General features: G+C 41.4%; 1 protein-coding gene across 1 annotated transcript in view; it reads right to left on the bottom strand.

The window, feature by feature from the left end:
* LOC306965779 (VPS10 domain-containing receptor SorCS3-like) overlaps positions 1-11,978 on the bottom strand; it is a 96,669-nt gene extending 84,691 nt beyond the window's left edge. Inside the window, exon 1 of the mRNA XM_079560330.1 lies at positions 11,148-11,978. Coding sequence (XP_079416456.1) covers positions 11,148-11,750 — 603 coding nt within the window. The 5' untranslated portion in view covers positions 11,751-11,978. The remainder of the gene's footprint in view (positions 1-11,147) is intronic.
* Between the last annotated feature and the right edge of the window lie 14,814 nt (positions 11,979-26,792).

The raw sequence follows: 26,792 nt of genomic DNA, 5'->3' as shown, positions 1-26,792 counted from the left end.
ATAAAATAATATAGTTTGGGTTTGTGTCATCACAACCACAAAGACAAATAAGATTCCTGGCACATTTAAAAACTAATAATAAATGAATAGAGAATTTGACACTTCAGAGTGTTAGGTGTAGTAACCCGGCAGTTAAGGGCCTATCGCACCGACCTGAGACTAGTTAGAGACTCAAGTTGTGGACATTTCTCCGAGGCGTCCCCTGGAGAGAAGGCGAGTCTCCAGATAGCCTTGGTGAAAACGAACAAGTTAGATTTCAGCGGAGACTGCATGAAGACTTGAAAAAGTCTCATGCGGTCTCCACATGGTCTCCACATGGTCTCCACGTGGTCTCCGAGAGGTCTACGCGGTCTAAAGCAGTTGTTTCACAAATACTATTTGATGTCCTCAACCTGTGAGACCCTGCAATGTTACAGAGACCTGTTGGCCCGTAGACGTCTTATTGCCAGGGGACATCTCTGAGACATCTCCGTGACTAGCAGCGACTCTAGGTCTCCAACTACTGTAGACGCCAACAAGTCTCCAGGCTGGTGACACAGGCCCTTTGTAAGCGCGAGTTGCGGATACGTTGCGGAGACTTCCAGTCAAAAAGGTTTTCAGCCGTGTAAACTGTTTCCAAACATGTGGTCCAGTTCAAATAGCTTGCGTTAAGGAGCCATTCCAAAGTTTTAATCTGAAAGTATTATTGTTTGGGTCCTTTCCGAGGTGCTGTAATACGTCTAATTTGGTGACAATAAAACGTTAAATAAAACCTCTGTAGACACCAATGATGAATGGTCGTTGTTAAGATACTATTAGCTAAAGTTTACTTTTGATTAATAGCGCCTGAATCCCACAGTCGGCGGCGTTGGCTAAGTTTTCACTTGAGCATTTATAATGATTGATGGATTATATATGTATTGGCAGACTACTCAGGTGTGCTACGTTTCTAAACTCCTCCACGATCTAAAATTCAGAAGCTTTATTTTATTGCTTTATTTATTACAGTTCATTTGCAACAGCAGATATCTCCACTTAGAATTTTTGTCGGAATCGTTTTGGATATTTGTTGCTGTTCTCTACAGACGACACATGTGAAGCTAAAGTAAAATGTACATTTTGTGACTTTATATTTTCATGACACTGAAACAGACCTGATTATGAAAAACACTGCTATGTAAAGAGACATTTGCAAGCATACGTTGAGTTTTTTCAATGGCACTTATCTGCTTTTGCAAATTAACTCTTCACTATTGGTATTAAAAAAGGTCTGTTGTTGTTGTTGTTGTTTCTTCGTATTACCCCAGACCTGTGTTTTTGTTTTGTTTTTGGCCAAAGTGCATTGTAATAGTCTGTGTAAATTAATGTTTCCCTTTTTTGGGGATTGTAAATGGGCCAATGGTCGGACCTCTAATGATGTTACACATTTTTTGTATCTTTAGTTAGAGGTGACAGGGGCGGATCTAGAAAAAAAATGACGGGGTGGTAAGCAGGGTCAGAGATCATTTGTGGGGTGACAACACATTTTACAATGTTGAATATTTATAGCGGGGGTACGCATGTTTTGCTTGATAGCAAGGCAATTTTTTCTGTTAAAATAGTAGCATTGTCTATAATATGGGGTTTCTTACTCAGGCAAAATGTACACTTTTGAAAAAATGAATAAATAAATCATCTTGGAAGCCACAGGAGTTGGCACCTGGCTCCTTATTTAGCTACAAAGTTGTTATAATTACTTAAAGGGGCTGGAAGCAAGTTCGCCATTTTATACTCACTACTGCCACCTCAGGCCATATGTGTAACTGCACCTTCTATATTAAGCTCGTGCATGACGGCAATTCGGGCCGAAGTGACACATTTTTGAGTGACCGTACAGGATTTTAGAGGCAGTTGTGGTGAACAGGTCTGAGCTCATTCTACACATTAGGACATGGCTGGAACATGTAGGGGGAGGAAAATACTTAATTTTAACATTTCTAAACTCTTTATAGTCCCTTTAAGTACTAACGGAGAGTGAGCCTCTGTAAGTAGTAGCTTCTAGAGCAGATGCGAGACATCACATTGGTTATACAGGCCAAAAAAACCTTTAAACGAATCAGGCTTTGAAGATATGGATTGCACCTAGTCCTTGAAACAATGCATTTATAAAGTGCCAGGTTGATGGCGACACTAGAATTTAGAAAGCGGCAGACATGGACAAAACCTGGCTGACATCAAAGGGGTGGCAAGACCTTTACTATAGGGTGGCAGCTACCATCCCGTGCCACCCCTCTAGATCCGCCCCTGAGAGGTGATCTCAACCCAATACAAAATCACATCCTTTTGTTAAACGTGTCCCTGTGTGTGCCAACGCATAAATCTCTTCAGGACTTGCTTTGTTTGAAAGAGTTTGATGAGGTCACACACACAAATCTTTTGAGACAAAAGATATGAAATTTGATACACGAAGAAATAATTAATTTTATTGGCTCTGGTGTTTTATGTGTTATTAGAATGATAAAAAACAGTTTTGCCTATACAAAATTTTGAATGCTGTTTTTCTTCAATGCTTACACGATCTACAAAACCTTCTAGTTTCTAAATACTCTTTCTAACTTCACTCCTCATCTGACCTTTTCCCCGCAGAGATGTGTTTATACGCTGTCCCTGCAAGGCTACCGTAGCTGTCACTATCCTCCCCGGGTACACACTGTATTCAAATTAAAGGAAACAAAATCAGCTTTGACATTTTGGATTTAACAGCCCAAACTTTTCTTTTTTTTTTTACATGGAAGTGATGCTGTTTATTCCTGCAATGCCAGTGGGATAATTAATAAAGTCTCCCAATTTGAATTTCAATTTTGTCATTTTCCTCAATCAGAAAATGCATAAATTTGTTTTCATAACCTAATCACAGCTATAATATGTGTCTTCCACTCAGCGACAGTTATTAAACTAATTAATCACATGCAAAACCTGTCGAGCGTGAGTCTGCAAGCACTTTGTCACTTTGATTAAAATTGAATGTGTGCAAAGGGTGGACGTCAATATCGGACAAAATCAAGGGACGAGCGGATATAAAGATTTCCTGAATCTTAAAAAAAAAAAGGGGGGGGGGGGGGGGGGGTTCTTGAGTGCGACTTGACGGCAGGCATTCATTTGCCCCTCAAAACACAAAGCTTCTGTGTAAGTGCCGAAGAAGTGCTGAAAGCTTGTGTTGATGGTTCCGTATTAACATCCACCAGTGATTTATAAAACAGGGGGGCCCCACATGAATGTCATTTAAAGGAGCAAAAAAAAAGAAGAGAGAGATTCATGTTGAGTTATTGCTACGGCATGGTAAAAAAAAAAGAAGGAAAAAATATATTATGGGGAGTGCATTTTGTGTGTGAATGTGGAAGCACTACACAAGGGCTGTATCAGCGCGTTACGGTAACACGACGGACAGGGGGCCGTAAAGAGGGGAGACAGCTGCGACTGATGAGCAGGAGTGTTGGGCTGACGGGCTGAAGGACAGGTGGGGGGGGGTGGGGGGGGGGGGGGGGGGGAGACAGAGGAGGACACTGGAGGTACTGTATATTTCATGGTGAAACGTACAGTGTGTAATGTAGTAGCATCTGACTCTATTTGACTGAAGGATAGCTTCCTCCAGGCTGTCAGGAAGCTGAACACTGCACCCCTCTGCTGCCCCCTATTGAATACATATTTTATTCATTGCTTTGCATACCGTATTTTCCGGACTATGAGTCGCACTTTTTTTCAGAGTTTGGCTGGGGGGTGCGTCTTATACTCCGGAGCAACTAATAATATGTGATTCCCCCCCCCCTTTTTTTTAAATTCAAAAATATAATTTTACATGCCACTAGAGGGCTCTGCAGGCTAATCGAGCAGCAGAAAGACAGTTTGGAGTGAGCGAGAAGCAAAGGTAACTCTAAGAGAAGAAAACAATACAAAGCTAATCACGGGCTAAAAGCTAGATGGCCACAGCTAGAGGAATGAGTTTGCCAATGAGAGCTTAACATTCATGCTGTTGGGAGAGGCTTGTCAATGTTGCAGTTACGCCTCCGTCTCAGGCGATTCAGAAGTGACACCGAGGATGAAAATTTCAATGGATTTAGTGATTTGGAGTGAGTTTGGTATGCTCTTTATGCATACCAAACTGGTTATTTGAACTAGTTTGTTGTTTATGCTTCATGTAGCTAACCATCATTGTGCTAGGGTTAGGGTTATGCCTATTCAGCCTGTTGTTTTTTTCTTCATCATGCATTTTTTGGCAAGTGCGTCTTATACTCCGGATCAACTTATAGTCCGGAAAATGCAGTATATAAGTTAACTAAGCATGCATAATGGTATTGGATACCGGAGCCGATACTAGAAAAAAATACGATATTGGGTATCGGCTTCAAATATCCGATACTGAATCGATACCTGTTTTGGCTCTCAGCGCCTTAAAAACACAACTTTTACCACCTAAATTTAAGTGAATATGGGCATGCTGTATATCATTGTAAAGCTAAGAACCGCAGAGTCAGTTTTAACCTCTGCGAACGTTTTTTGATAGCCGCGTAAAATTCTGCGGTTAGCAATAGCTTGCTCAAGCTAGCGGGAGCATGCTAATGCTAATGAAAGCTAATCAAGGCTGGGTCAGAAACTATGATAGAAATACCTAAAGAAGCCTAATAAAATAAAATGACTACATGTTTTTTATTTTAGTTTAAGAAATAACTGATCTAACATATCTGAAATTATCAGATCACTTAATGTGAGTTGCTTATAATGTAGCCTAAAGCCTGTCATATACCCAAGGATATTTAGTGTAGAAAAGTCCTGTAATCCTTGTTTAATGTTTATCCAAGAGTTTATCTTGGATATATAGATATAATTGATAGTCGATCTGTAACATGACAATTAAATGACTTTATTGATCTTACATTGGAAAAGAGTCAATCAGAGAAAGCCACTTTTAAGAAAGTCTCTTGGTATTGGTAAAAATCGGATAATGGCAGTTACTCAAACCCCAGCATCGGTATCGGTAGCAAAAAAGCTGGATCGGTGCAGCTCTAGTGTTAAATGTTGTTGTTTTGGCACCAAGAGTTTGAGGGTAACGCATCTTTGATTTTGTGTATGTGCTTTGAGAATTGACAATGAAGCTGAACTGACCTTTGGTAATGTTACTCAAATAAAATAATATTCTATTATACAATGGTATATTTTACCATTGTATAATAGTATAAAAGAGCTTACTTTTTCCCCAGTATTTTAACCCAAATCATGTATTTCATTTTCAACAGAAGGTCACAGAGCTCATAAAATTCTACTACATTAGGAGAAACTGAAAAGAAAAAGACAAGTTGAATCTCTAATGAGGCTATCATAATTACACCTATTCCCCAGTTTGGGTTTTTACAGTGATTTGATTTTTAATTTTTGTCCAGATGAAATTCCTGTCACGGCCAATCACACACTCCAATGTCGGTGAAGTGTCTTGCCCAGGGGCACTATGATAGCATGCACAGTGAGGATAAAACTGAAAACTTTTAACTCACTGCCATTTAAGTTTCATGGATCACGTACTAAAATCCTGTTCACAGAACCATTTCTTTCGTTGTGCTTTTTATCCCCAGTTTACAACAATGGCACAGTTTGTTAATGACAATGCAGCCGTACATGTGTCAGTGAATGAAAAATGGGTGAGAATGTTTCACAATAAAATTATCCGTCTGTCCCAGGTTTGATGACATGCCATGTCTAAAGCAAGAGGCCAGCCGTAATGAAAAGTGCATCAGTAAAAGGTTTTACAAGGTCACATATCACTCAAGAGCTTTCTGACTATGTCTTTAATCAAGGGCATTTTTCCCTTCAAATAACAGCTGAAAATTCAGTACATTTGTCTAAAAGCGAATTGCTGAGACATCTCCAAAACAACAACACATTGAAACCGTCTCTCTCCTTCTCTCTAATGCACTAGCTTTTATTCCCCTTCATTTTCCTGATAGAGAAAAAAAAAAAGCTCCAAATGCTTCTGCGGATTGGGAAGCTATTCCATTTGATTTTATGGATCAAAGGGTTTGTATGGAATCAGCGGCGGCACGTTAAATTGAATAGCTGTCTATCTAATGAGACGCTCTTAAACACAGGTGTCCCCCAGGGCTGTGTCATTTCCCTCCTTTTATTGTCTATTTTTTTTACCAATGAGATTATGTGCAACAATAACGACCCCATTCTGATTAAATGCAGGGACAAAGCAGCCCAGGAGGAACATCTCATTTCCACTCAGTCGTCGAAAAGACTAGTTTTTAGACTTGACGCCAAGTTTCAGCACCGTCCAACAACTCCAACCTCGTGGAAAGTTAAAGAAAATAAGCCAAATGGTGGAATTAGTCCTTCCCAAAACCGTGCTCAGGTCTGGAGATGGGTCAAACACAAAGAACAAATTTTCCTGAGGGGTCAATAAACTATACCTTTTTTCAAATACTGTAGGTGTAACTCCAGTACAACAAACATGCCACTTTCAGCACTTTCAGCAAATCGATTATAATCAAGTTTATTACTATTTGTACTGTAGACTACATTTATTAAACAGAATTGGCTCTGCAATACATTGTAAGTCAACAAGGCTATTCCCGCCATAACAACAGAAAGCAGTGAGTTGTGAAAATAGATATTGGGTGTGTATTTTGTCTCCTAGTGTTATAGTAAAGATCAATATTTCTAATTTAACTCTGGGTTATTATTGTTTTTAATTAAGGCAGCTGTAAGCAACCTACTGAGCTGGCATTACAAATGGTATAGCGACATAATATTATGCAGAGGGGTGTACTTCCTGTAACTGAGGAAAAAGCTGGAATGTTTAGTACTCACAAGTATTTACCACAGGCAGAAGTATGTCACTTTGAACATGTAGTTGTCTGAACCAAAGAATGCCCATTTTTTCAGAAGTTATATATGCACAAGCAGATGTATTCGAAATATTGCAAGGCCTTAATCGTTGAGCGCTTCAATGAAAGATTTTATCTCTGAATTGTTGCTCTCGTCTACTTATAGCATCCTTTTCCTGTAATCAATTACAAAACATGAGAGGTTATATCACTTTATAAAGCTAGATTGAAATTAACCTCCTTCTTTGTCTCATCACGTGTCTAGTTGAACCATTGTCTCCTCAGCTTTTCTAAATCCTCCCTTAGGCTAAACTTGCTTCTTTTTTCCCACATTTAGCCTTGCTATAGTCCTAGGTAAACCCTGTCCGTGCACCCTCTTTTGGCAATAATGGGGTTTGTGTGTACAGGCTGGATTCCCCATGTCTTCCATACATTATTTGATGTTTACCCATACGGTGTCTAGGACTTATACCCAACGTTGGACCCTCACTTCATCACACCACTGACATCTTTACCTTCTCAGAAAATCGCATCTTGCTCAAAACTTAATTATACTAGACATGGTTTGTCACAATAATAGAGGCCAAACGACATGGTGACTTTTTATGACCCTAACCATTTGTAACATACCAACACTAATGATCCAAACACAATTGTGGTCAGTCAAACACAGCCCCAATTTACTTTAGTATATCCATTGTTTATGTTATATAATTGGAGTTGCGCGCTTATGAGGACAAGTTGGCATTTCTTGGAGCACCCGGGACGCCCCATCAGCAAACTCCTCCATTAACTGCTCTCAGCTCGAGCACGCTGTCCTAGTTTGGTCAGCCGTCCGACGGGGACTTAAGAAATTGGTCAATCACAACCTCAAAAAAAAAAAAAAAAAACATTCTGTGCCAATATGGGGATGCTTCCAAACAGTCAGCTGGCTCCCTCACTAAGTCTTTTGCCTTCAGGGGTTAGACGGAGATGGGCGGGGGCCAGTGCATCCCCAGAGTGAGAGATGTCTGCTTTTTAAAAGGATGACTTATGAATTTAAATCATAGCGTGCGCTCCAGTGTCAGAGCAAAGACGCAAATATTGATTAGATAACTCGCAGAATAACAAACAGTGTGTTATTATCAGTTTTGTTCAGTCACAATATGTAATGTTTTCACAGTAAATAAGTAACTGAGACATTAGGGGGCAGTTCATTGTGTTTGTTAATACCACTCCGGCTTTGCTATGCATGATGCTGCTAGATGCGAGGGTGGGCCTGGTTTGTACCTGGATGGGAGACTATGAGGGCTAGTAGTGGATGGAGGGTGCGATGGCTCAGATCAGCAGCCTCGCTTCAGCCAGTCCTCACAAAGGCAGCAGTGGCTATACTACCACATACAGAGAGAATAAATAGATGTAAAGTGGTCTGGATGCTATCTAAAGCCACACCGTGTAGAATTTTACCCAATCTATAAAATTACTATAATTGTAAATAACAAGCATTTACTTGACAGACATTTTCATCATTGAAAAATACCTAATAAAAAACATGTGCTTTTGCTGTGAGCAGCTCACCTTTCCTAAGACATGACTGTAACTTTACCAGGAGTGGGTACAAGACGTACCCACTCGTCTCCATGGAGATGTCGACTAAAGATTTAAATAGGTTATAGGTTCTCATCCAAATCCATTCTTTGATTACCCACTGCACTAATAGCATTTTCTGTGTTAAGCTGGTCATTAGGAGCATGCTTTGTATTGATGGCACCAGTATAGTCCAACATTTTATGTAGTGTGCCTTTAAGATTATTATTATTACAATTATTAAAATTCCTGTAGAGATTGTTCGTTCTTGATTGACAGACTCTCAGATTCCACTTTTGTTACTTATTTATGCATTCCATCTCCCAAGAGTTTTCCATCATTGCAGTTTTTATCAGATAATAGTGAGGAAATCTCTTTGGACGGATGGCAAAATGTCCACAACTCAAACAACCCAGTCCCGTCGACAACTTTGAAAAACCTCTTCCATCACATTCCCAAACTACTTTAATTCAGTCTTTCATCACACGTAATGGGGATAAACTGCTTCTGTGGGCATAACGATGATGCATCGAGCCAAACAAAGCTGCCATTCTGGGTCTTCGGAATCTTCCACACCCACCAAACTTAGACATTTGTTGGTGAGGTGTCTTGTCCAACACATCCAACGACAAGAACTGAGCAACATATTGAAGAACCTCTTTGCAGCAGCACAACCATCACCCTCTTCAGCATTTCATCACTTTTTCCACCACCACCACCACCAAAAACGGCCCCAAAATGGCCGTCAGCCTCATATTATATCCCATCTCTATTCACGGACAGACAGAGCGAAACATGCTCCCAATCAATGAAACATGTGGTTAAAAAGCCGGGTCTTAAATTGCTTCCATGCATGTTTTATTCCCATGGTTGAGTTCAATCAGTTATCTCTGGCATAAAGTCCGACTCCACAAAGCCACGACGATACCCACTTTGATGTTCCAGACAAATCAAATAATAGCAGGAGACCGATTTGCAGAGCCATTGCACCTTTTTATACTGCACAATTCTTTTATCAAATCTGAACCACGAGCACCATTTCCCAGTCACCTTTCTGCATTTTTCTGACTCCGCGCCCCACGAGACTTTACATCTTGGTCACATCAAAGGCAAAAGTGAATGTTTGATAAAACTACCCAACGCCGACGGGAACAAAGTAATTTGCCTTTCAAATGTCCCTTTAATATTGGATTTGTTATCACTCATTTATATCTAATGCTGTCTTGGATGGTGAAATGTCGTCATTTTCAGCATGGCCGTTTGCGACTCGAGCATTCGGGGACATGGACCTGCAGAGACTGTGTGAATCTTTGGGCAGTGGCAGGCCCCGGTGACAAGCCCATCAGTGGTGATGCAGCGAGGAGAGCGCGCCTCACAAAGGACCACGTTATGCGAAAAAGATATAGGGCTAATATATTTCATGATGAGTTAATGTGGGATTCTGATCTAAGCTATATTAGGAAGGATGAATGCAAGCTCTCACTGTGTAAGTACCAGACCAGCTTCTTCCAATATAAAAGCATCAAAACTTCTTTTCAGAATTAAAGATGGGCATTTCACATTAACTTTAGATAACTAAAAAAAGATCACAAATACGATTAAAAATAACATTGTTGAATACTTGGTCCACTGGTTTCTAAGCGTTGATAAGTTAAATAAAATAAATAAATGTCCGCTTTGAATATTGTGTATACATTTAAATAGATCGTTTTATGCCGGTTTTGTTTTCTTTTGATTTGCATAAATTGAAATGGCAGGTGACTTTAGTTTTAAAGGTTCACCCACATCCAAAGCCTGATTTGGCCCCTGGGCCTGGGCTCGACACATCTGAGTAAGAAAGAAAGTATTTATTCTTTCTTCTGCAAAAAAGATTTTAAAAACTTGCTGATTTGCTGAACGGGAAGCAAAGGGGGCTCTCCTCTTCTGCGGGCTACTTTAAAGATCTTGCTTGTGATAAATGTACTTTGCATGCTGCATATGTTAAGTAAGAGATAGCATCTCCACACTTTGTCTTTTTGATGATAAAATTGTGTGTAATCTCATTGTGGGTGTGCGAAAGACTTGTGGGTATGCAGTGGTGGAAGCACACTCTTATCTTGCATTATAAAAGTGCACAAGTCGCTGCATGCTGTGAAGTGCCAAGCCTTTGTTTGTTATATGAACACACACAGCACTGAGTTCAAACACATTAAGCGAGTCAAATGTTAATGACAAACGCGCGTTTCTTCTGCCAATACACATGGCATCATCAGCATCACATTTTGGGCCACCCTGGACAACTGCACCTGCTTCAAAGGCTTCTACTGAATATTTCATTTATAATTAATGCGTGGTGATCGCTCGTAAAACGCTCACGTTCCCCAGTGCACTGTGTCACATTAATTAACTGGAACTTGTAAAGTTGGAGTGACACGCCGTTAGTTGGAGTGAATTATTCTACGGGGTTGGTGCGAGAGAGTGTCCCGGATTGTGATCCAGCGAACAGGCGCGCATGGCGCACTGAGCCACGTTCTCCACAGACAATGAGAACACATGACAAAGGAGAAATATCATGTACATTACCAGGACACCACCAAAGCAGTTGAAAAGAGCCGTTTGGAAGGGGAATGTGTTTGCTATTTTCAAAACCAACACGTGCGTAAAAAGGACAATATTGAAGCATAGTCACGCGCAATCACAAGCGAGTGTGCTTTGTTAAAAGTGTATTTCATACTAGGGGGCTGTTTTAACGGGATTGAAACTCACGCTGCTGTTGTGTCCGGACCAGTGCACCATCGCCTGGTTGTGCGCAGAGTCTCCCGCCAGAGCAAAGGTGGATGTGTCCAAGTGCGGCTCATTCGGCCGTGAGCTGGAAACTCGGGTTTCCACCCCCGAGCGCCTGTGCTCAGATCTGGGGATAAACCCACCCTGAACCGCTTCCAAAAACCTCACTCTGGACTGCGCTTCTGCACTTATACTCCTCTCCATAGTGTCCGCGTGCGATGCCCCCACGCTGCGCGACCTCCTCGGCTTTGTCTCCCCCTCAAGAGGAGGTAAGTCAACTTCAGAGGAGGTGTCACCGTCCTGTCCTCTGTTAATTTCCACAGACTTCGGTCCACTTTGTTCGCTGCTCTCCATCCGCTCCTCGTTGTTTCCAGCCCCGACGGACCACGCTCCAGACGCGCCGAAAACTTTAGCGTCTCCCCAAAGAGACACGAGTGCACCTGCGTCCTTCTGCTTCACATCGTGGAGGTAAAATCTATTCGCAAAAGCCGAACTAATCTCCGCGTTGGCAAAAATAAACTTGGGATGAAAAGGACTGAGCAGAGCCAAAACAGCCAAAGTCCAAAGCCACCACAGTCCCGGCATCGTGCGCGCTCTCTTTCACGGCTCACAGCAGTTTAAAAAAAACAAACCCAAAGAAACTGCGTTGCTGCTTTTTGAGTGAAATATTCAAGGTGTCATCTGCCCCATGTTTACGAGCAGAAGGCGCTCCCACTCGCGTCTAGGATTTAGTCAAAGTGAGAGGGGCTGTGGGGAGGTGCAGCGCATCAGCCAAACGCACGGAGGAGAGAGTGACTGCAGGTTAGAGCGCGGTGCACGCGTCTCTTTGGACAACAACAGCTGCACCGTGTAAATCCACTTGGGACGGACGGGATTTCACAGCTCGTTATTTTTTTGCCATGAAGTTTTGCGCATAACATTTCATTCTGGTGCATTTCATTTCTCTGTTTTCTACTTGTGTTTGTTTATATAGAGAGATATATATGAAAACGCACGATTTGCGCGTGTCCATTGCCTGTAAGAAGTGCATCGGCAACTGGACGCATTTTACCGGATTTTATTTGATACCCTAATCAAGTGTTGGTTTTGTGCGTAAAAAAAAAAACAGCAGAAGAGAGAATATCCCCCCGGTGACACTGCGCGACTTTTTGCTTTAATTATGCCACGACGCACTCTGCCCGCAGGCCTCTCTGCTCAGAACGGGAAACAAAGAAGTCTGTGAAGTCACTTATCTTAATGACTTCTAGTGCCAACAACTCTTCGGCAACTCGGTTTTAATCTTTCACAATTCTGATTGTTCATTTATTTTCCTCGCCGCTTTTGAAAAATGGCGCTTTCTTCCGATCAATACGCCATTTGAAAGGTATTAGTTTCAATTAGTCCAGCCAAATGAATCCCGAAAAGAGGCAATAGGCATTTCCTGCTGACAGGGCTCTCCGTCTGTCTGCAGAAATCCACAGTCTTATAATGTCAGTCTTTTTTTTGGTTTCAGGGCATGGAGGGAACTTATCGGGGAATCTGGTGATGGCTGACTTAACTATGCCTCGACATGGGCGGGCATAAAGAGGAGCAGTTATACAATCTCAATGACTCAAACAGTGCATTCATGAAAATAGCTTCTGGTGTAACGCATTGCACAAGTCACAACACTCTGATTAGACAATAACCCGGAAGTGTACAGTCACTGATTGCATTCTGAACGGTAAAAGTGCCGCATTAAATAAGAAAATCTGTCTCACATAACCGGAGGAAAGCCTCATGTCTTATTCAGCGTGTTACCACAGATTATTGGACCCATGGAGAAAGTTAATCCAAAAGATGTCACAAGAAGTTTGGTCTCAGGTTCAATTCCTGTGAGGCCTTTGGAATTACATGTCAGTGAATGTTGGAAATTGTGTTCTTGCATTTTAGTATTGTTCCTTAAGTCAAAGATTACTCAGGAAAAAGCTGCCAAATTCAATAATATTAATTAAAAGACGACTAACATGTCCTTCCCATATCACAAGGAACACTGGTTTGTCCTCACCAAAAACACAGGCAGGGTATACTACTCCTTGGCAGGATTTTATTTGAACTCGTAAGGATGGATAAATGCAGCGGGAATCAGATGTTTACATACAATTTATAAAAAGACACATTTTTCTCACTGTCTGACTTTAAACCTGAATTTACTTTTACTTTTTTGGTCAATTGGGTCATTGTCCATTTGGAAAACCCATCTGTGCCCAAGCTTTAACTTCCTGGCTGATGTCTTGAGATGTTCCTCTAATGTTTCCACATAATGTTCTTTCTTCATGATGTCATCTATTTTGTGAAGTGCACCAGTCCCTCCTGCAGCAAAACAACCCTACAGCATGATCTCCCCCCCCCCCCCCCGTATTTCACAGTTGGGATGGTGTTCTCAAGCTGGCAAGTTTCCTCCAAACATGACGATGGTCATTATGGCCAAAACATAATAATATTATTATTATTTTTGTCAGACCACAGTATAAATTAAAGTCTTTATCCTTTTTTTTATTTGAAAACTCCAACCTGGCTTCTTTTTTGTGTGTGTTTCTTCTGGAGTAAGAGCTTCTTCCTGGCAGAGTGCCCTCTCAGCCCATGTCGGTACAGTACTTGTTTCACTCTGGATAATGACAAACTCAGTTTCAGTTTCAGGCAGCATCTTCACCAGGTCTTTTGCATTTGTTCTTGGGTTGATATTCACATTTCAGACCACAGCACGTTCATCTCTGGGACACAGAACCCGCCTTCTTTCTGATCTCCATGATGACTCGACATTTCCATCATTGTTTTACCAATGAACATTGCACCTTCAAGTGTCTTGAAATTGCAAATTGCACCCAAGGATGAACCAGTCTGGTATAACGATGCAAGTCTGGTCATAACGATGACCAGACTTGCATCGTTATGACCAGACTTGTGGTCTGGTTATAACGATGGTCATAATGTTATGACCTTTGCAAGGTCATAACATTGTCATCTGGACTTTCCCAAATTGTTTAAAGGTATAGCACTTTTAGTGTATGTAATAGAGATGCGCGGGTCGGCTTTTTTTCTGACCTGCACCAACCCGACCCGCTGTAATTTAAACCCGACCCACCCGATCCGGAGAAAAGCCTCTCAGTTTGCTGACCCGACCCGCGCACATTAAAAAACTGCTGCATGAGTCACGCTGCAGCTGGATATCACTCAAACGGGAGCGCGTCACGTGACGCCGAGTTTACAGGAGAATTAGCACTTGATGCTTTGTTTTGCAACTTACTGCACCGCTGAGGAACCGTTGAAATCGCGAATGGACTTATCAGGAAACAAGGAGCAGAAACTATCATGAGACTTTACTTCCACCACGTCATAGACGAGTCTTTCTGTCAAGTAAACAGAGTTTGGACTAAAGTGGAGCAGCTTTACATGACGCTAAGAAGTTGCCCTCCTCAGGTTAGTAAGATGCTGTGTCTTTTATATTATTTTCACCTTGCCTCTTGTTGATGCATTACTTTCATCACATGTGCGTGTCTTTATGTGCTTGGGCACGGCTATTGTGGCGCATTTGTAGCGGTGATCAAAGTCATACAGAAGCGATCGTCCAGGTGACATCTAAACATAACATGCTAATGACACGTTTACCCCTTAAAACTAAACATTCAACTAAACACAGTCGACTTTTGTGGCATTTATGGATAAGAATGCACTGTATGTAGTAAGCCAACAATATAAGGACAAAAAAAAAAGTGCGCTTTGTAACCCGACCCACCCGCACCTGAAGTTTGCCGTAATTTTGAGGTACCCGACCCGACCAAATCCGCGGGCCCCGCGGGTTGACCGCGGGTTTCGGGTCGACCCGCGCATCTCTAGTATGTAAACTTCTGACTTTGTAAAAAGTACAAAAAAAATCGATCTCTCATTCTTCTAGCATTTAACAGAAAGAAAGAATTCTTAAAATTCTAATTGACCCCAAAAAAATAAAAGCTAATTCTGGTTTCATGTCAGACAGTGAGAAAAAAAAAGTCTTTTCATCAAGTGTTTGGTAACATCTGGTTCCCACTGTAAGGGGGTGTCCATTGACTTGATACGAATTACTGTGCAATGTGTTGTTTATATATTCTCATCTGGAAAACATTGGGTTTAATGGTTTATCACATCCGCTTGAAACCATATTGTTGCCATTGTGAAATAAGGAAGATTTGTTTGTGGGGTTTCAAATAAAACTTAATTAACTATTATGGTAGCCATATTCTGAACGATAAAGACACATTCTGCCCGATGCTTCTCTGAGTGCATCCTAATATAACTAAAACATGCAGTACTTAAATTCTATTATTCATCATTATTGATTGTCCTAATCTTTAAATAGTGTGTGTTGTAGGTGTCTATTGGCATTGGCCCAGTGCATTACAGTGTATTGTTGTCCTTCTGCCAAGTCAATCACCTCTGGGAGCAGGTATCCAGTGTAAACATTCACCTATCAAACACTGAAATAAATTAAAGGCACAGTGAAGTGGTGTTGGGACCTACTGTATGTCCCAGTCTTTGAACAGGTTTTCTGTCTTGGTGGAGTTTGACATGCATGTAAGTAGAAGAGAATGTACTGTATGTGAGTTTTCAAAGTTTATTCAAAATAATAAGAGATTCATGTGTACGTTGGACCATTTTATTGTTTCCAGGGGAAAGTTGTATGTTTAGAAACCAATATGGCTCAAGAGCTGAACATTAGTTTGTTTTTAAAGGGAAAAAAGTTCTTCTTACCTGTCTAAAAAAGTAGATGCTAATATAAAGAGCTAATGTTTCGCAAAAACCTGTCTCGAATTCAAGCACAGCATCCAAAAAGGTTTGGGAAGAAGGAACATATTAACATTACTTCCGCTGCGTGCCTGGTGTGGATTCCATGTTGCTGCCACTCGGATACACACTATTTCAAGCACCTGAGTTTATTGTGAAGCCTGACTAAACACATAACCAGCACATTTGCATAAAAAGGCGCCCGAGGCCTGTCCACAAACATGCAATTTCTCATCTCATTCAAGGACGACGTTACATCGCCAACACAAAGAATCATGGAACACGTCCTTGCATTTAGGATGGAAAGTGTGACATAAATTCCCAGATTAAAAACACACAAGATCCAACCAGACTAGGGCCAGTAGATACTTTCCCAGTCTTGCGTGAAAATGTCAAACAGCCCTGGCATTTACTTACTGCGGAATAGTAAAAGTGAAGGGGAGGGATATTACTTTCTGCCAACCGAGCTCCAGTATCTCACACCTCAGCCGATCCGGAGAGTTTTTAAATGAAAGGCGAATCATATATGGACGTTTTTGGAATATATTACCGCGGTGTGGAATAGTGCATCTCCTGTAGCACACAATAGAGATACAACGATTTCAGACGCTCAAGAAGATAAGAGGATGAGCTAAATGTATCTTGCAAAAAGGAACAGAGGTGACATAATTATCAGGGAACGTGTTGAATGAACATGGCACAATAGCTGAGTTGATAAAGTGATCGCCCACTGATTCAAAGGTCAGTGGTTCCAGCGTTGAGCTTTTGGGCAAGACACTAAATCTTCCTTGCCAGTGAATTGACTGGTGTAAAGCACTGACCATTTGATAAATTGAATAAATAAAACACTATGGACTCGATCTTTTGCATTGACTCTTTGCAATCTTCAACTTCACACCTGGCGCAGTCAGAGGCTGGACACACACCTATGGCGATGTGATGTACAGCAGTGGTCCCTCCCCAAGCTTTATTACGTCCTACAGACCGTACCAGACTGGAATATTTTCTGCTACTGTGGGCGGTGCACGCGCTGGTGTTGTGATCACATTTCTGCGGTGTGTTAAGGCCCACACTCTCTAATACTGGCACTAGAGCGGGACCATCGATATATTCTCTCTCTCTCTCAGGACACAGACAGTGTTTAACGCACAGTGTGAGAAATAGTTTGTCCTGCGTGTGATGTTAATGTAAAGGCAGGCACTCGATGCAGTAGGCGCTTGTAGCACACCACGCCTCCGCCTACTCCTTCCCCCCCCAAGCAAAACACCCTTAGGCTACTGGCTAAGATGCAAGACACCAACTTTGCCTTGAGCAATGCTCTTGTTGTACCAGGCAGATATATATGGCAGCCAGGGATTTTGTCTAAATAGTTAGAGACAGGAAACATGGGCAGCAACAATCACTTTTTGTTTTGTTTTATTCATTTCGAGCCCACAATGAAAGGATGTGCAATATGTAAAAAACATAAAAAACATTAATCCAGAGGACACTGATAGTCAAACACTGCTGCTCGAAAGGAGTGGGATGAAGTTAACACTTGTTAATTCCCACCCCCATTTCAAAGTCCGACATTAACTCCCCTTGGTTTTATCCATTTTTGTACAGAACCATAAGCTCTTTACTCTTTGTGCATTAAACAATATGTTGACGACATAATTTCTGGCAAAATCAACTCTTTTCTTCCTTTTTATAATGTTCAAAAGAATCTTTAATATTATACCTACTACTCTCCTTCCCTCTGAGAAACGTTTGTACATTTTGAGGTTTGAGGTTGCTTTTTGCCCTATATGGAAATATGTCTGTAGTGACTTGGACTTTTATTGATACTATGTAACAACCTGGCAACCAGACAAAGACAACAAACTATTGCTACAGACTTACAAACTCAAATGACCTTTTTAAAAACGAAATATTTAAATCTTCCAGTGACATTTTGAGACTTACCTGTGATTGGTTACAACAAGGCACGCTTCATCCCATCAGCAGCAAATATAAGTTCATTCTCATCGATTTAAACCAGAGCCTTTTCAGATTGAGATTGCTGTGCTGATGTTAAGTGCAATATAACATCAATCTGTCTTGATCCAGGTTAGGAAAATCGGAGCGCGCTCTGAGGAAACCCACAGGGAAACCGTGCAAGCTCCACACAGATAGGAAGCCCCGTACCGTCTTGCTATGAGGCGAGAGCATCAACTACTCATCATGCCACGAACAACAAAACAAAACCCAATATTGGTGCCAGTGGTCACATCCTTTAGATGAGCCATTGGTTGTTTGGCTGGTGGTCTCAACACAAACAATATTACCGCCAATCAATGTCACTGTCCACTGGGGTTTTGGAGTTGTTTTGTTGCTTTTGATTTAGATCATACTGTGCTTGGGAGAGAAATGAGTATGCTCACAGACACCAAATAGATGCAATGTTCTTTCATCATGATTCATATTTTTCTGCATTGCATCATAATTTAACTGTATATTTTGCTTATGGATGTTTTTTATAATAACAACTTTAGAGTATATATTTTCAAATATGCCGTGGGTTAGAATCCCTATACTAATACTGTTCAATTGCAATCCCACCAATGTGAAACATGGCATACAACACAAAGTACAAAGTGTCCTTGAAAGTTCCCCACAAAACAATCCATTTTTAGAGCGGGAGAGACATTTCATTGCTTCAGATGCTTTCAAAGATGATGTAAACAACAATGATGACAAGGCAGTACTACTCCTGTGACGGCGCACCTGTACACAGAAATTGGGGGGTTGCAGTAGTCAGGGTTAGGGGGAGGCAGATGCAGCAGACAGTTTAGTGCGCCCTTATACCCACTGGGTTGTTCCCCCAAGAGCACCGCTGCAATGAGAGGGTAATTGCACTCATCATACTTCTGTTTACCCATTACGGAGCTAAAATGAAGTGGGTCGGTCCAGTCAGGGAAAGGCAGAGAGCAAGGGGAGTAGGGGAGGAGCCAGATCCATCACTGACGTCTCTGTAATCGGACCTCACCTTGGGCTGGAGCAGACGCGAGACGGATTCGAATGCAGCGGTTGTTGTTGAAGTGGTCACACCAACTCAGGTAATAGTTTTCAAAGTAGAATATTGGACTCGTGTGGGTGTAAACACAGCAGGTCTGTACAGAGTATTTAAGACATGTGGGCACTGTTGTATAAACTGTTGTGTACAGGCGAACAGATGTGCAGCAAACCAATCAGAGAAGCAACGCGCATAAGAGGGTCATGGTGATTCAAAACCACGCAGTAAAAAAATATCCTTTGCAGTAACATAAATAAACAAACTTAATACTTATCATATCATTTTAACCAGAAATGCTGTGACCAAACCGCACCAACTGATTACTTTTAATACGGTATAAACTGTATACTAGAGATCAATGATAAGCCATTCAGCCCCATTCATAGTAATGATTCCGTGGGGCCTGTGAACGTGGCTGCTTAGACTCCTCCTACGAAGCCTGTTACTTAAAAGGGCAAAAAGGGCGGACCGGCTACAAGCCTCCACAGTGCTCCAGAGCCTGTCAATCATAGATTTAGTCTTCAACGTTTTATGGGTCATAGCAATTTTTAGAAAAAAAAAAGAAACCCTTTGGAGCCAGGCTTTTAAGCAGTGCAAACAAGGTCCAAAGCTACATAGGAACCCTGTTTACCAAGTGTATTTCGGAGCCGTCCCTCGCCACCAAGGGGAAGTATTACAGCAATGTCAGCTCACTGCCATAAGGACAAAAAAGAAGCCCATTGGGTATCCTCCGAAGTTCGCTTCACACAAACCATGTGTCATAGCTGTCCGTATCCCTTAGCTATGATACATGGTTAACAGCTAACATTGAACAACACATCAAACAGCTCAGCAAATTCTTCCATCCAAGGCAATATTTCAAAACTCTGTTCATCTCTTACTTTTAGAGATGCAGAGAAGCTTGTCAACGCGATCGTCTCCCCCAGGCTCCACTACAATAACGCGCTCTTCATCGAGATCCCTGGCAGGTGCCCATACAAAAGCTACAGTATGTGCAGAACCGTCCTGCCGGGGTCCTGATGAGGGTGCACGAATATGAACACATCACACCCACACCCTGCTCGCTCCACTGGCTGCCCATCCTAGAAACCTATGCTAAAGAAACCTATGCTAAAGGAAACCTGGCTAAGGGACAAGACTGAGAACCTTCACAGAATATTATATAGAAATCATGTCTGAGCCAGGATATTTTTATAGACTGTTGTTAACTCAAAAATGACTCTACAATCTACATAATTCACCCACTTTCTTTTCATCATAGGTGCTTTAGGGCATGATTGACAAAGACGTCCCTTTCTATTCCGAGCCAACGGACTCGCTGACCAACGCCCACACAATCTGACACTTTCAAACAGACAAGTTGGTGGAAATCTTGTGCCTTAGGAGACAACAGTGTGGAAGCTAGGACTAAAGATGTAAACCAGGATTAGGACCAGACAAAAACAATGCCTTGAAATAGGAATATGACGATTCTGTTGGATGCTAATGCATGCTATTTGAAGTTTTGACAAACCCTCGCACTACTGGAATAGTCCCTTCATAAACATATTTGGGACATTTCAGTAGGCTCACAAAAACTCTTCTTACATATCTATTCGAGGAATGTCAATCATTCTGGGAAAAATATCTCGGTCCAAATATATTTTTAGAGAAGTCGGTGAAAATGTTTATTCATAATGTCCAAGTAGATTCTTCTCTCGGCTTGGGTAAATACACCCTTGATATTTTTTCATATCGGGGGATACCTTTTGTTTTTAAATCAAAATCAAGCTCAAAGTGACATTTAATAAAAACAAACCTAAGAAAAATTCCAAAACAAGTGAGTAAACATGTCTGTTGACTGTGCAGCACAATTACATGTACATAATGCGAAAGTATTTTTGCCGTGTGAAACGATACAGTATGTAATGTTTACTGCCTCTGAGGGAAATGCTGCTGCACCACTAACACTAATGTCCAATTCATGGAACGGCATGAACATGACACTGATCACAGTTGTTATTGACTGTGTGGGATGGCGGCTTTTAGACCAAATACCACTGGCTGCTATTTGAGGGTTTCTGTGCGATCGACTGATGTGCATTTCACTAAAGGAGGCCTAGTATATGCTGACATAAATATCAACTAAATGCATCGTTGGAACGTCTGAAAATATGTCTTCTATAATGCAGTTATGAACACTGTAGATTTAGTCAAAATGAGAATGTAATTGGATTGTAGAAAGAAAGGATATTAAAGTTAAAAAAGTTTCTAACCTACATGAAGTTGATCCCGTGATCCTTACCATTATCGGAAAAGTTCTCAAGCCATTATCTGTACTGGGTTGTTTTAGTGTTGAAGATATTTTGCCTCTGAGATGTCAAGGGGCTTTGTCAGCAAACACCGAACAAGTAGAATTTGGTTGAATGAAGGGTAATTGGTACAACCTATCTCTATTTTCGGATAGCTACTCTCAACTCGTTCAATAGCCTCTGTTCGACAGTGTCAGTATACAGTAACTGACCTTATATCTGCACGTTGACAACAGTGACTCATCTGTCTTAACTTGGGGTTGACAGGCTACTGTAAACAGAGTAAGACTCACTGAGTGAAAGGTGTTCTTTGTTTTCACACCTCTCTTAAAGCAGTACTAAGTAACTTGTTTACCTTAATAAATCCTTTTCGTGGTCCCTCTGGGGGCTACACAAGTGTTAATGGGATTATTGGGGGATCTTTCAACTCCCCCAAGAGTACTCCCTCCGGCTAGAAAACCACAACTGCAACTTCGCTGCCTTCGGGTAGGGGCCACCAATACACACTAATGGAATCACAGAGAAGAAGCTAACAGGCTAACGGGCAAAGCTAACAGCGGGCTAGCGCCACTTAAACAGTATTTACAGCCGAGTTACTTAGTACTGCTTTAAGACATCTCTTCTCCTTGAACCTCATTGTGATTTGTTAGATTGGTAGTTGCTGACAAAGCTTCATGGGGTGAGAGGCAAAATGTTCTCAACATCACCTGGAACAGATGACGCCTTAAGAACTTGTGTCTACAATGGAAAACTGAGAACATACACACAGTAAACATTATCAGAAGAAGACATTCGTATATTGTGTATACCATGTGTTGATTCTTTCAGTTTGGAAGTCACTGTCACATATCTTAAGTATTGATTGCTTGGTATTGAGTCACACATCTCTCTATCCTATCCCTTTGTGTTTCCTACCTCCAGCAACAAGGAATTCTCCATATTCTTCGGTTCTTGCGGGAGAACAAGAAACCTACCATTCCATTTTCTTGACTCCCTCCTCTCTCGCCAGTGGAGTCAGATCATTACCGGGATTATCAGATGTAATTACCTCATTCTGGTGGCGCATAACTCGCACAGCCGCTGTACAAGCTCACCACTCAAAGGCATGCAAGGAGGGCCAAGTCGGAAAGCTTTCAGGACAGAAAATCCCATTTGTGCACCCTCTGTCTTGCATCCCTGGCTTGTTAGTTCCAACACTTGGGTTGATCCCAGTGGAGCAGACGCACCAACAGCAGCGGCAGCGTAATGGCCATCAGATAGACAGCTCGCGCACTTCTCCCCATACACCTATACACGCAAAACACTAAAGCAAGGCAACTTTTCCCTTTTTATTGCAGATAGCAGCGGGCTCCTATTTGCACCGTAGATGAGAGAGGAGGCATTTTCAAATCGCAGTGGGAGGGGTGTTTGAGGACCGTTAGCCGGCGCGGCGGTAAACTAGACCTGTCAGAGAAAAAGATAGTGTGCTCTTCACTGGTGAGTCACTAAATTACAATTATCTCTGCAATGTCTTTGTTCCACACTGGGCGTTGCTTATCTGGATGAATGGAGGAAAATTGTGTTACTGTATTTTTCTCAACAGGTGCTCGACAGCGGATCTTGGATATGAATTGTAATCAAACCATTGCCACTTTGGATTTTACATTCTTTCAGCCCCCGCAGACACCTATGAAATATGGGGTTACAGCAAACAGATGCACACAATATATGTGCATGCCATGATAATGGTTTCTCCAACATGAATGACTGTCTCTCTTCCATTCTTTTTCCTGCTATTGTTGTCCTACCTAAAGCGTACTAAAACAAATCTTGGCAAAACAAATAAGGAACCCAGACATGCAATGTGCCATCCGGTCCGCATTTCTCGTACTCACGTAATAGACAAAACACAAAACTGTCCTCCACATTTTTAAGCTCACAAATAACAACTTGACCTGCAGAACAGGTCATTTTGTCAGCATGCCATTAGCTAAAAGTGAAAGCTTGTGTTCGCTATCCCATGTCATTCACACTGCTGCCTGCAGAGGGTGCTAGACAAATTTGAAATCTCTATCTGCCCCGTCTCTCACCCCATGGACATTTTCTTGGCAACAATTATGCACAATATGTCCACTGTATCATCATCAACATTAGTCGTTTTATTATTGTGCCAAAGAAGCAGGTAGTTCCCAACATTTGTTGTAATAAAACTCCCCAAATAAGACCTCATAAGCAGAAAACAATAACTGCACAGCAATGACCGCTATATACCTGTATATGTGCCACCATTATTAAAACAGTGCAGCCCCTTACTTTGGAATGGCAGCTTCCATGCATCAAGTCCCATGTTCTTGCAGTGCTAGTTGGGAGATTGCAGGCTGAAAATTGGCAGAGTGAGTGAGGGACTGCCAGCCTTGTGAAGGACTGGCAACTTTTTTTTTTGTCAAGCACCACATAAGGGCCCAGCTCTCAAAGTCCTGGAGTAAGGTTAATAAGGAAAAAACTACCAAATGAGTTTTGCTGCCTGAGCATGTATGGCATCAAATCATGTTGTTTTCTTTTTTTTAGTTTTTTTCTTGCTTGTGCTTTCTCCACTAGTACTAACTAACAGGAGAAATGCCAATTATAAGGCAGTTCCAATGGTTGGTTGTTGCAGCCAGCAAAAAGTTACCACCATCTGTTAATGCTTTTGTTTGACCCACTTACAGCTCACCTAATCTCATTGAAAATGTTTAGTAATAGATGTCGATGATGGTTTGAAGATACAGTATATATGGAATGCAAATATGATATGCAAAAACAATTAAGCACAGATGTTTTTACTTGCGCCATTCAACAACAACGTTGTCAACGTTTATATTTTAGTATTTTCAAAAATCCCATGAGTAAGTGGACAAACATGTAACAGTTTAAATAACATTGTACAAGAACAGGGCACTATGCAATATATAATTAAAACAAGTTGTACATGGGGACGGATACAATGACCGAAATGACTTTAGGGTAAAAGGTCCTCTGCTCTCACTTTTCAATTGAACAGTACGAGCAGGAAAATATTATTGGATTAGAAATTCAAGGGGTCCCCGAAGTGTGTTTGTAATGAGGTCACCGCAAACTTTCAAAATTAATAACGTTGTCACCTGGCCCAATGTGAAATAGCACACACCATACATATCCAAAAGTCTGTGGTACTTGCATTTTGGATTGGATTCGAATTGGGTTTTTGCTACAACGTGCAGCTATCAACTCAAAGCTAACAGAGAAAATAGCCAAGTTCTTTGCAGTCACGCTGATATGTGCCGTTTTCAAATAGGTCCTCGATCTAACGCGCAACAAATAAAAGTGAAGCACAAACACAGGGTTTTATGCTCCCTTCAAAACCAGACTCAAGAGCCACCAGCTGTGCCGTGGATCCTCACTTCTTCCATGAACAAACAGACCAAGTAAAAGCGTCTCCTCCAGGAAGGGAAAGTATTGAGACTTGTACATGTTTGTAAAAAGCTAAGGACAGAATTTAAGCGAACTTGGCAACACAGTGTAAATGTCGTGCACACACACACCTCGTACATTGCTTTATTGAGGCATACAGCTTTGATTGCGTGACCACATTGCACAAATATAGTCAGACCGCAAACAACAACAACCGCCATAGATCCGAACGAGGAAAGTGATAAACCAACGTGGAGCCAACTTCATCCAAATCCTTCTCCCCTTGTTAGAATTTAGTATGATGGCTGCCCAGATTTATAGAGGTATAACATAGCAAATTAAAAGGAGTCCGTACGTGTCCGGAATGAAAAGCGATTAGAAGCGCCTAAGTCTTCTATCTTTGAGCCTCGACATCATAAACAAGTAATGGTGGAATCAGTTTAGCGAGGTGTCATATTTTACTCGGACAGGAGGGAAGCCAGAGGAGAGAGATGTCTTCTTTCGCCTTTATGGATTTTGTCGCACATTTAACAAAAAAAAAAAAACACATCCATGCTATTTGACGAGAAATTCCTTCAGGTGTAACAGAAATGTCGATACTGGATGGAATGTTTTCGGAAGACTTTTAAATGGGCACTTCAGGAGGAGTCAGCCAGAGGTGATGTATTCAGTGTGGGTTTACTGGCAGGTGAATGCTTGCAATCGGCAAAGTGACTACATGGTTGATTTTTGTGTTTTGTATACTGTAGTGGTGTCTTGCCAACGGAAGAGGATCCTTTTATATGGGACACTGGTAACAGCAAATCAATGGGCCTATCACTTGTAGCCAACTTTATTACCAATGTATTACTACTAAGACTTTTAAATGCTGCCATTCACAAATAATGCAGCATTAACTACTTAACTGCCACCTTAGGGTTAGGGTGAACAATTATTTACATTCAAATCTCAAAGCGTATTGACTGGAGAGCTTACAGCCTACATCCCAGTGTGATACTTAATTTGAAAGCCAGGACCTTCTAGTTTCTAAAAATATGTGTGAGATCTGTGTGTGTGAAACAAAACTTACGTTACATATGTCATTCTTAACCCTAATCATATCCTGAAAGACAAATGCAGGCCTTGATCCTGGAGCCTTGTGTTCCCGAGGAGTGCGCTTTACTCATGGAGCTAAATGAGCAGTGAGTGTTTACAGGTTATATCTATTTATACATTTTGTAATGAGAGCTAAGTCGCGTGCCCAAAGGTTTAGTTGGGTCCATGAGCGTGTGGCGCAGATTATTCTGGGGTTTTGTTAGTCATTATTAGTTTGGGATTCGTGTTTTGTCATTAATTCCTAATTTCCTCCTTTTGCGCGCAGCACTTTTTTGTCCTTTTGACTCATAGGTTGTGACATATGCTAATTAGTCCTCGCACACACACGCTTCCAAGTTGGGATTCACAAACTTGAGAACACAGTTACAAAGTATTTTCCCTACTTAAAGGAATAGTTCACTGTTTTTCCATGCTGAGATATGTTCTTACCTGAGCTGGTGGAAGAGCGTGGTAGCTTCCAACTTCACCCCGTTTGGAGCTATAGGAATACATTGGGAGAGGCCAAATGCTAACAACATCTTGCGTCGTTTTGTGCAACTGAGGGCACGCACAAAGACCAGACAGGTACGCATCAACTCGTCTAAGCTCAGGTATGAACATATCTCAGTATGGAAAACTGGTGAACTATTCCTTTAAGAACGTGTCGTGAACCTGGCACAGTTTCCTTACACTGCCCTCGTAAGAACGGATTTTAAGAAGTTTCTCAAGAAGATGTTCATGAATGAGGCCCATTGTTCCCATACGTTTCAATCTGTCCACAGCGATTTATTTGTAAAGATTTCACTCAAATGCGGAAGAGACTCTGAAAGTACATATGACAGATTTTAATCCTTTTGAAAATATGACTTATTTAGATAGGATAACATCTGTTGTAAGTAATAATTATCGTTTTATTTTAGTTAAGCAGCAATTTCAATGAAGAAATTAGGCTACTGAAAGGAAGTGACATCGATAGAGGTAAAGTTCGATAGCAGTTTGACTCAACAGTTTTAAAAATGTTTACCATCAACTATGTCACTT

Source organism: Gobius niger (genome assembly GCF_951799975.1).
Source record: "Gobius niger genome assembly, chromosome: 7".
Lineage (NCBI taxonomy): Eukaryota > Metazoa > Chordata > Actinopteri > Gobiiformes > Gobiidae > Gobius > Gobius niger.
This window is presented reverse-complemented; position numbering and strand designations above follow the sequence as displayed.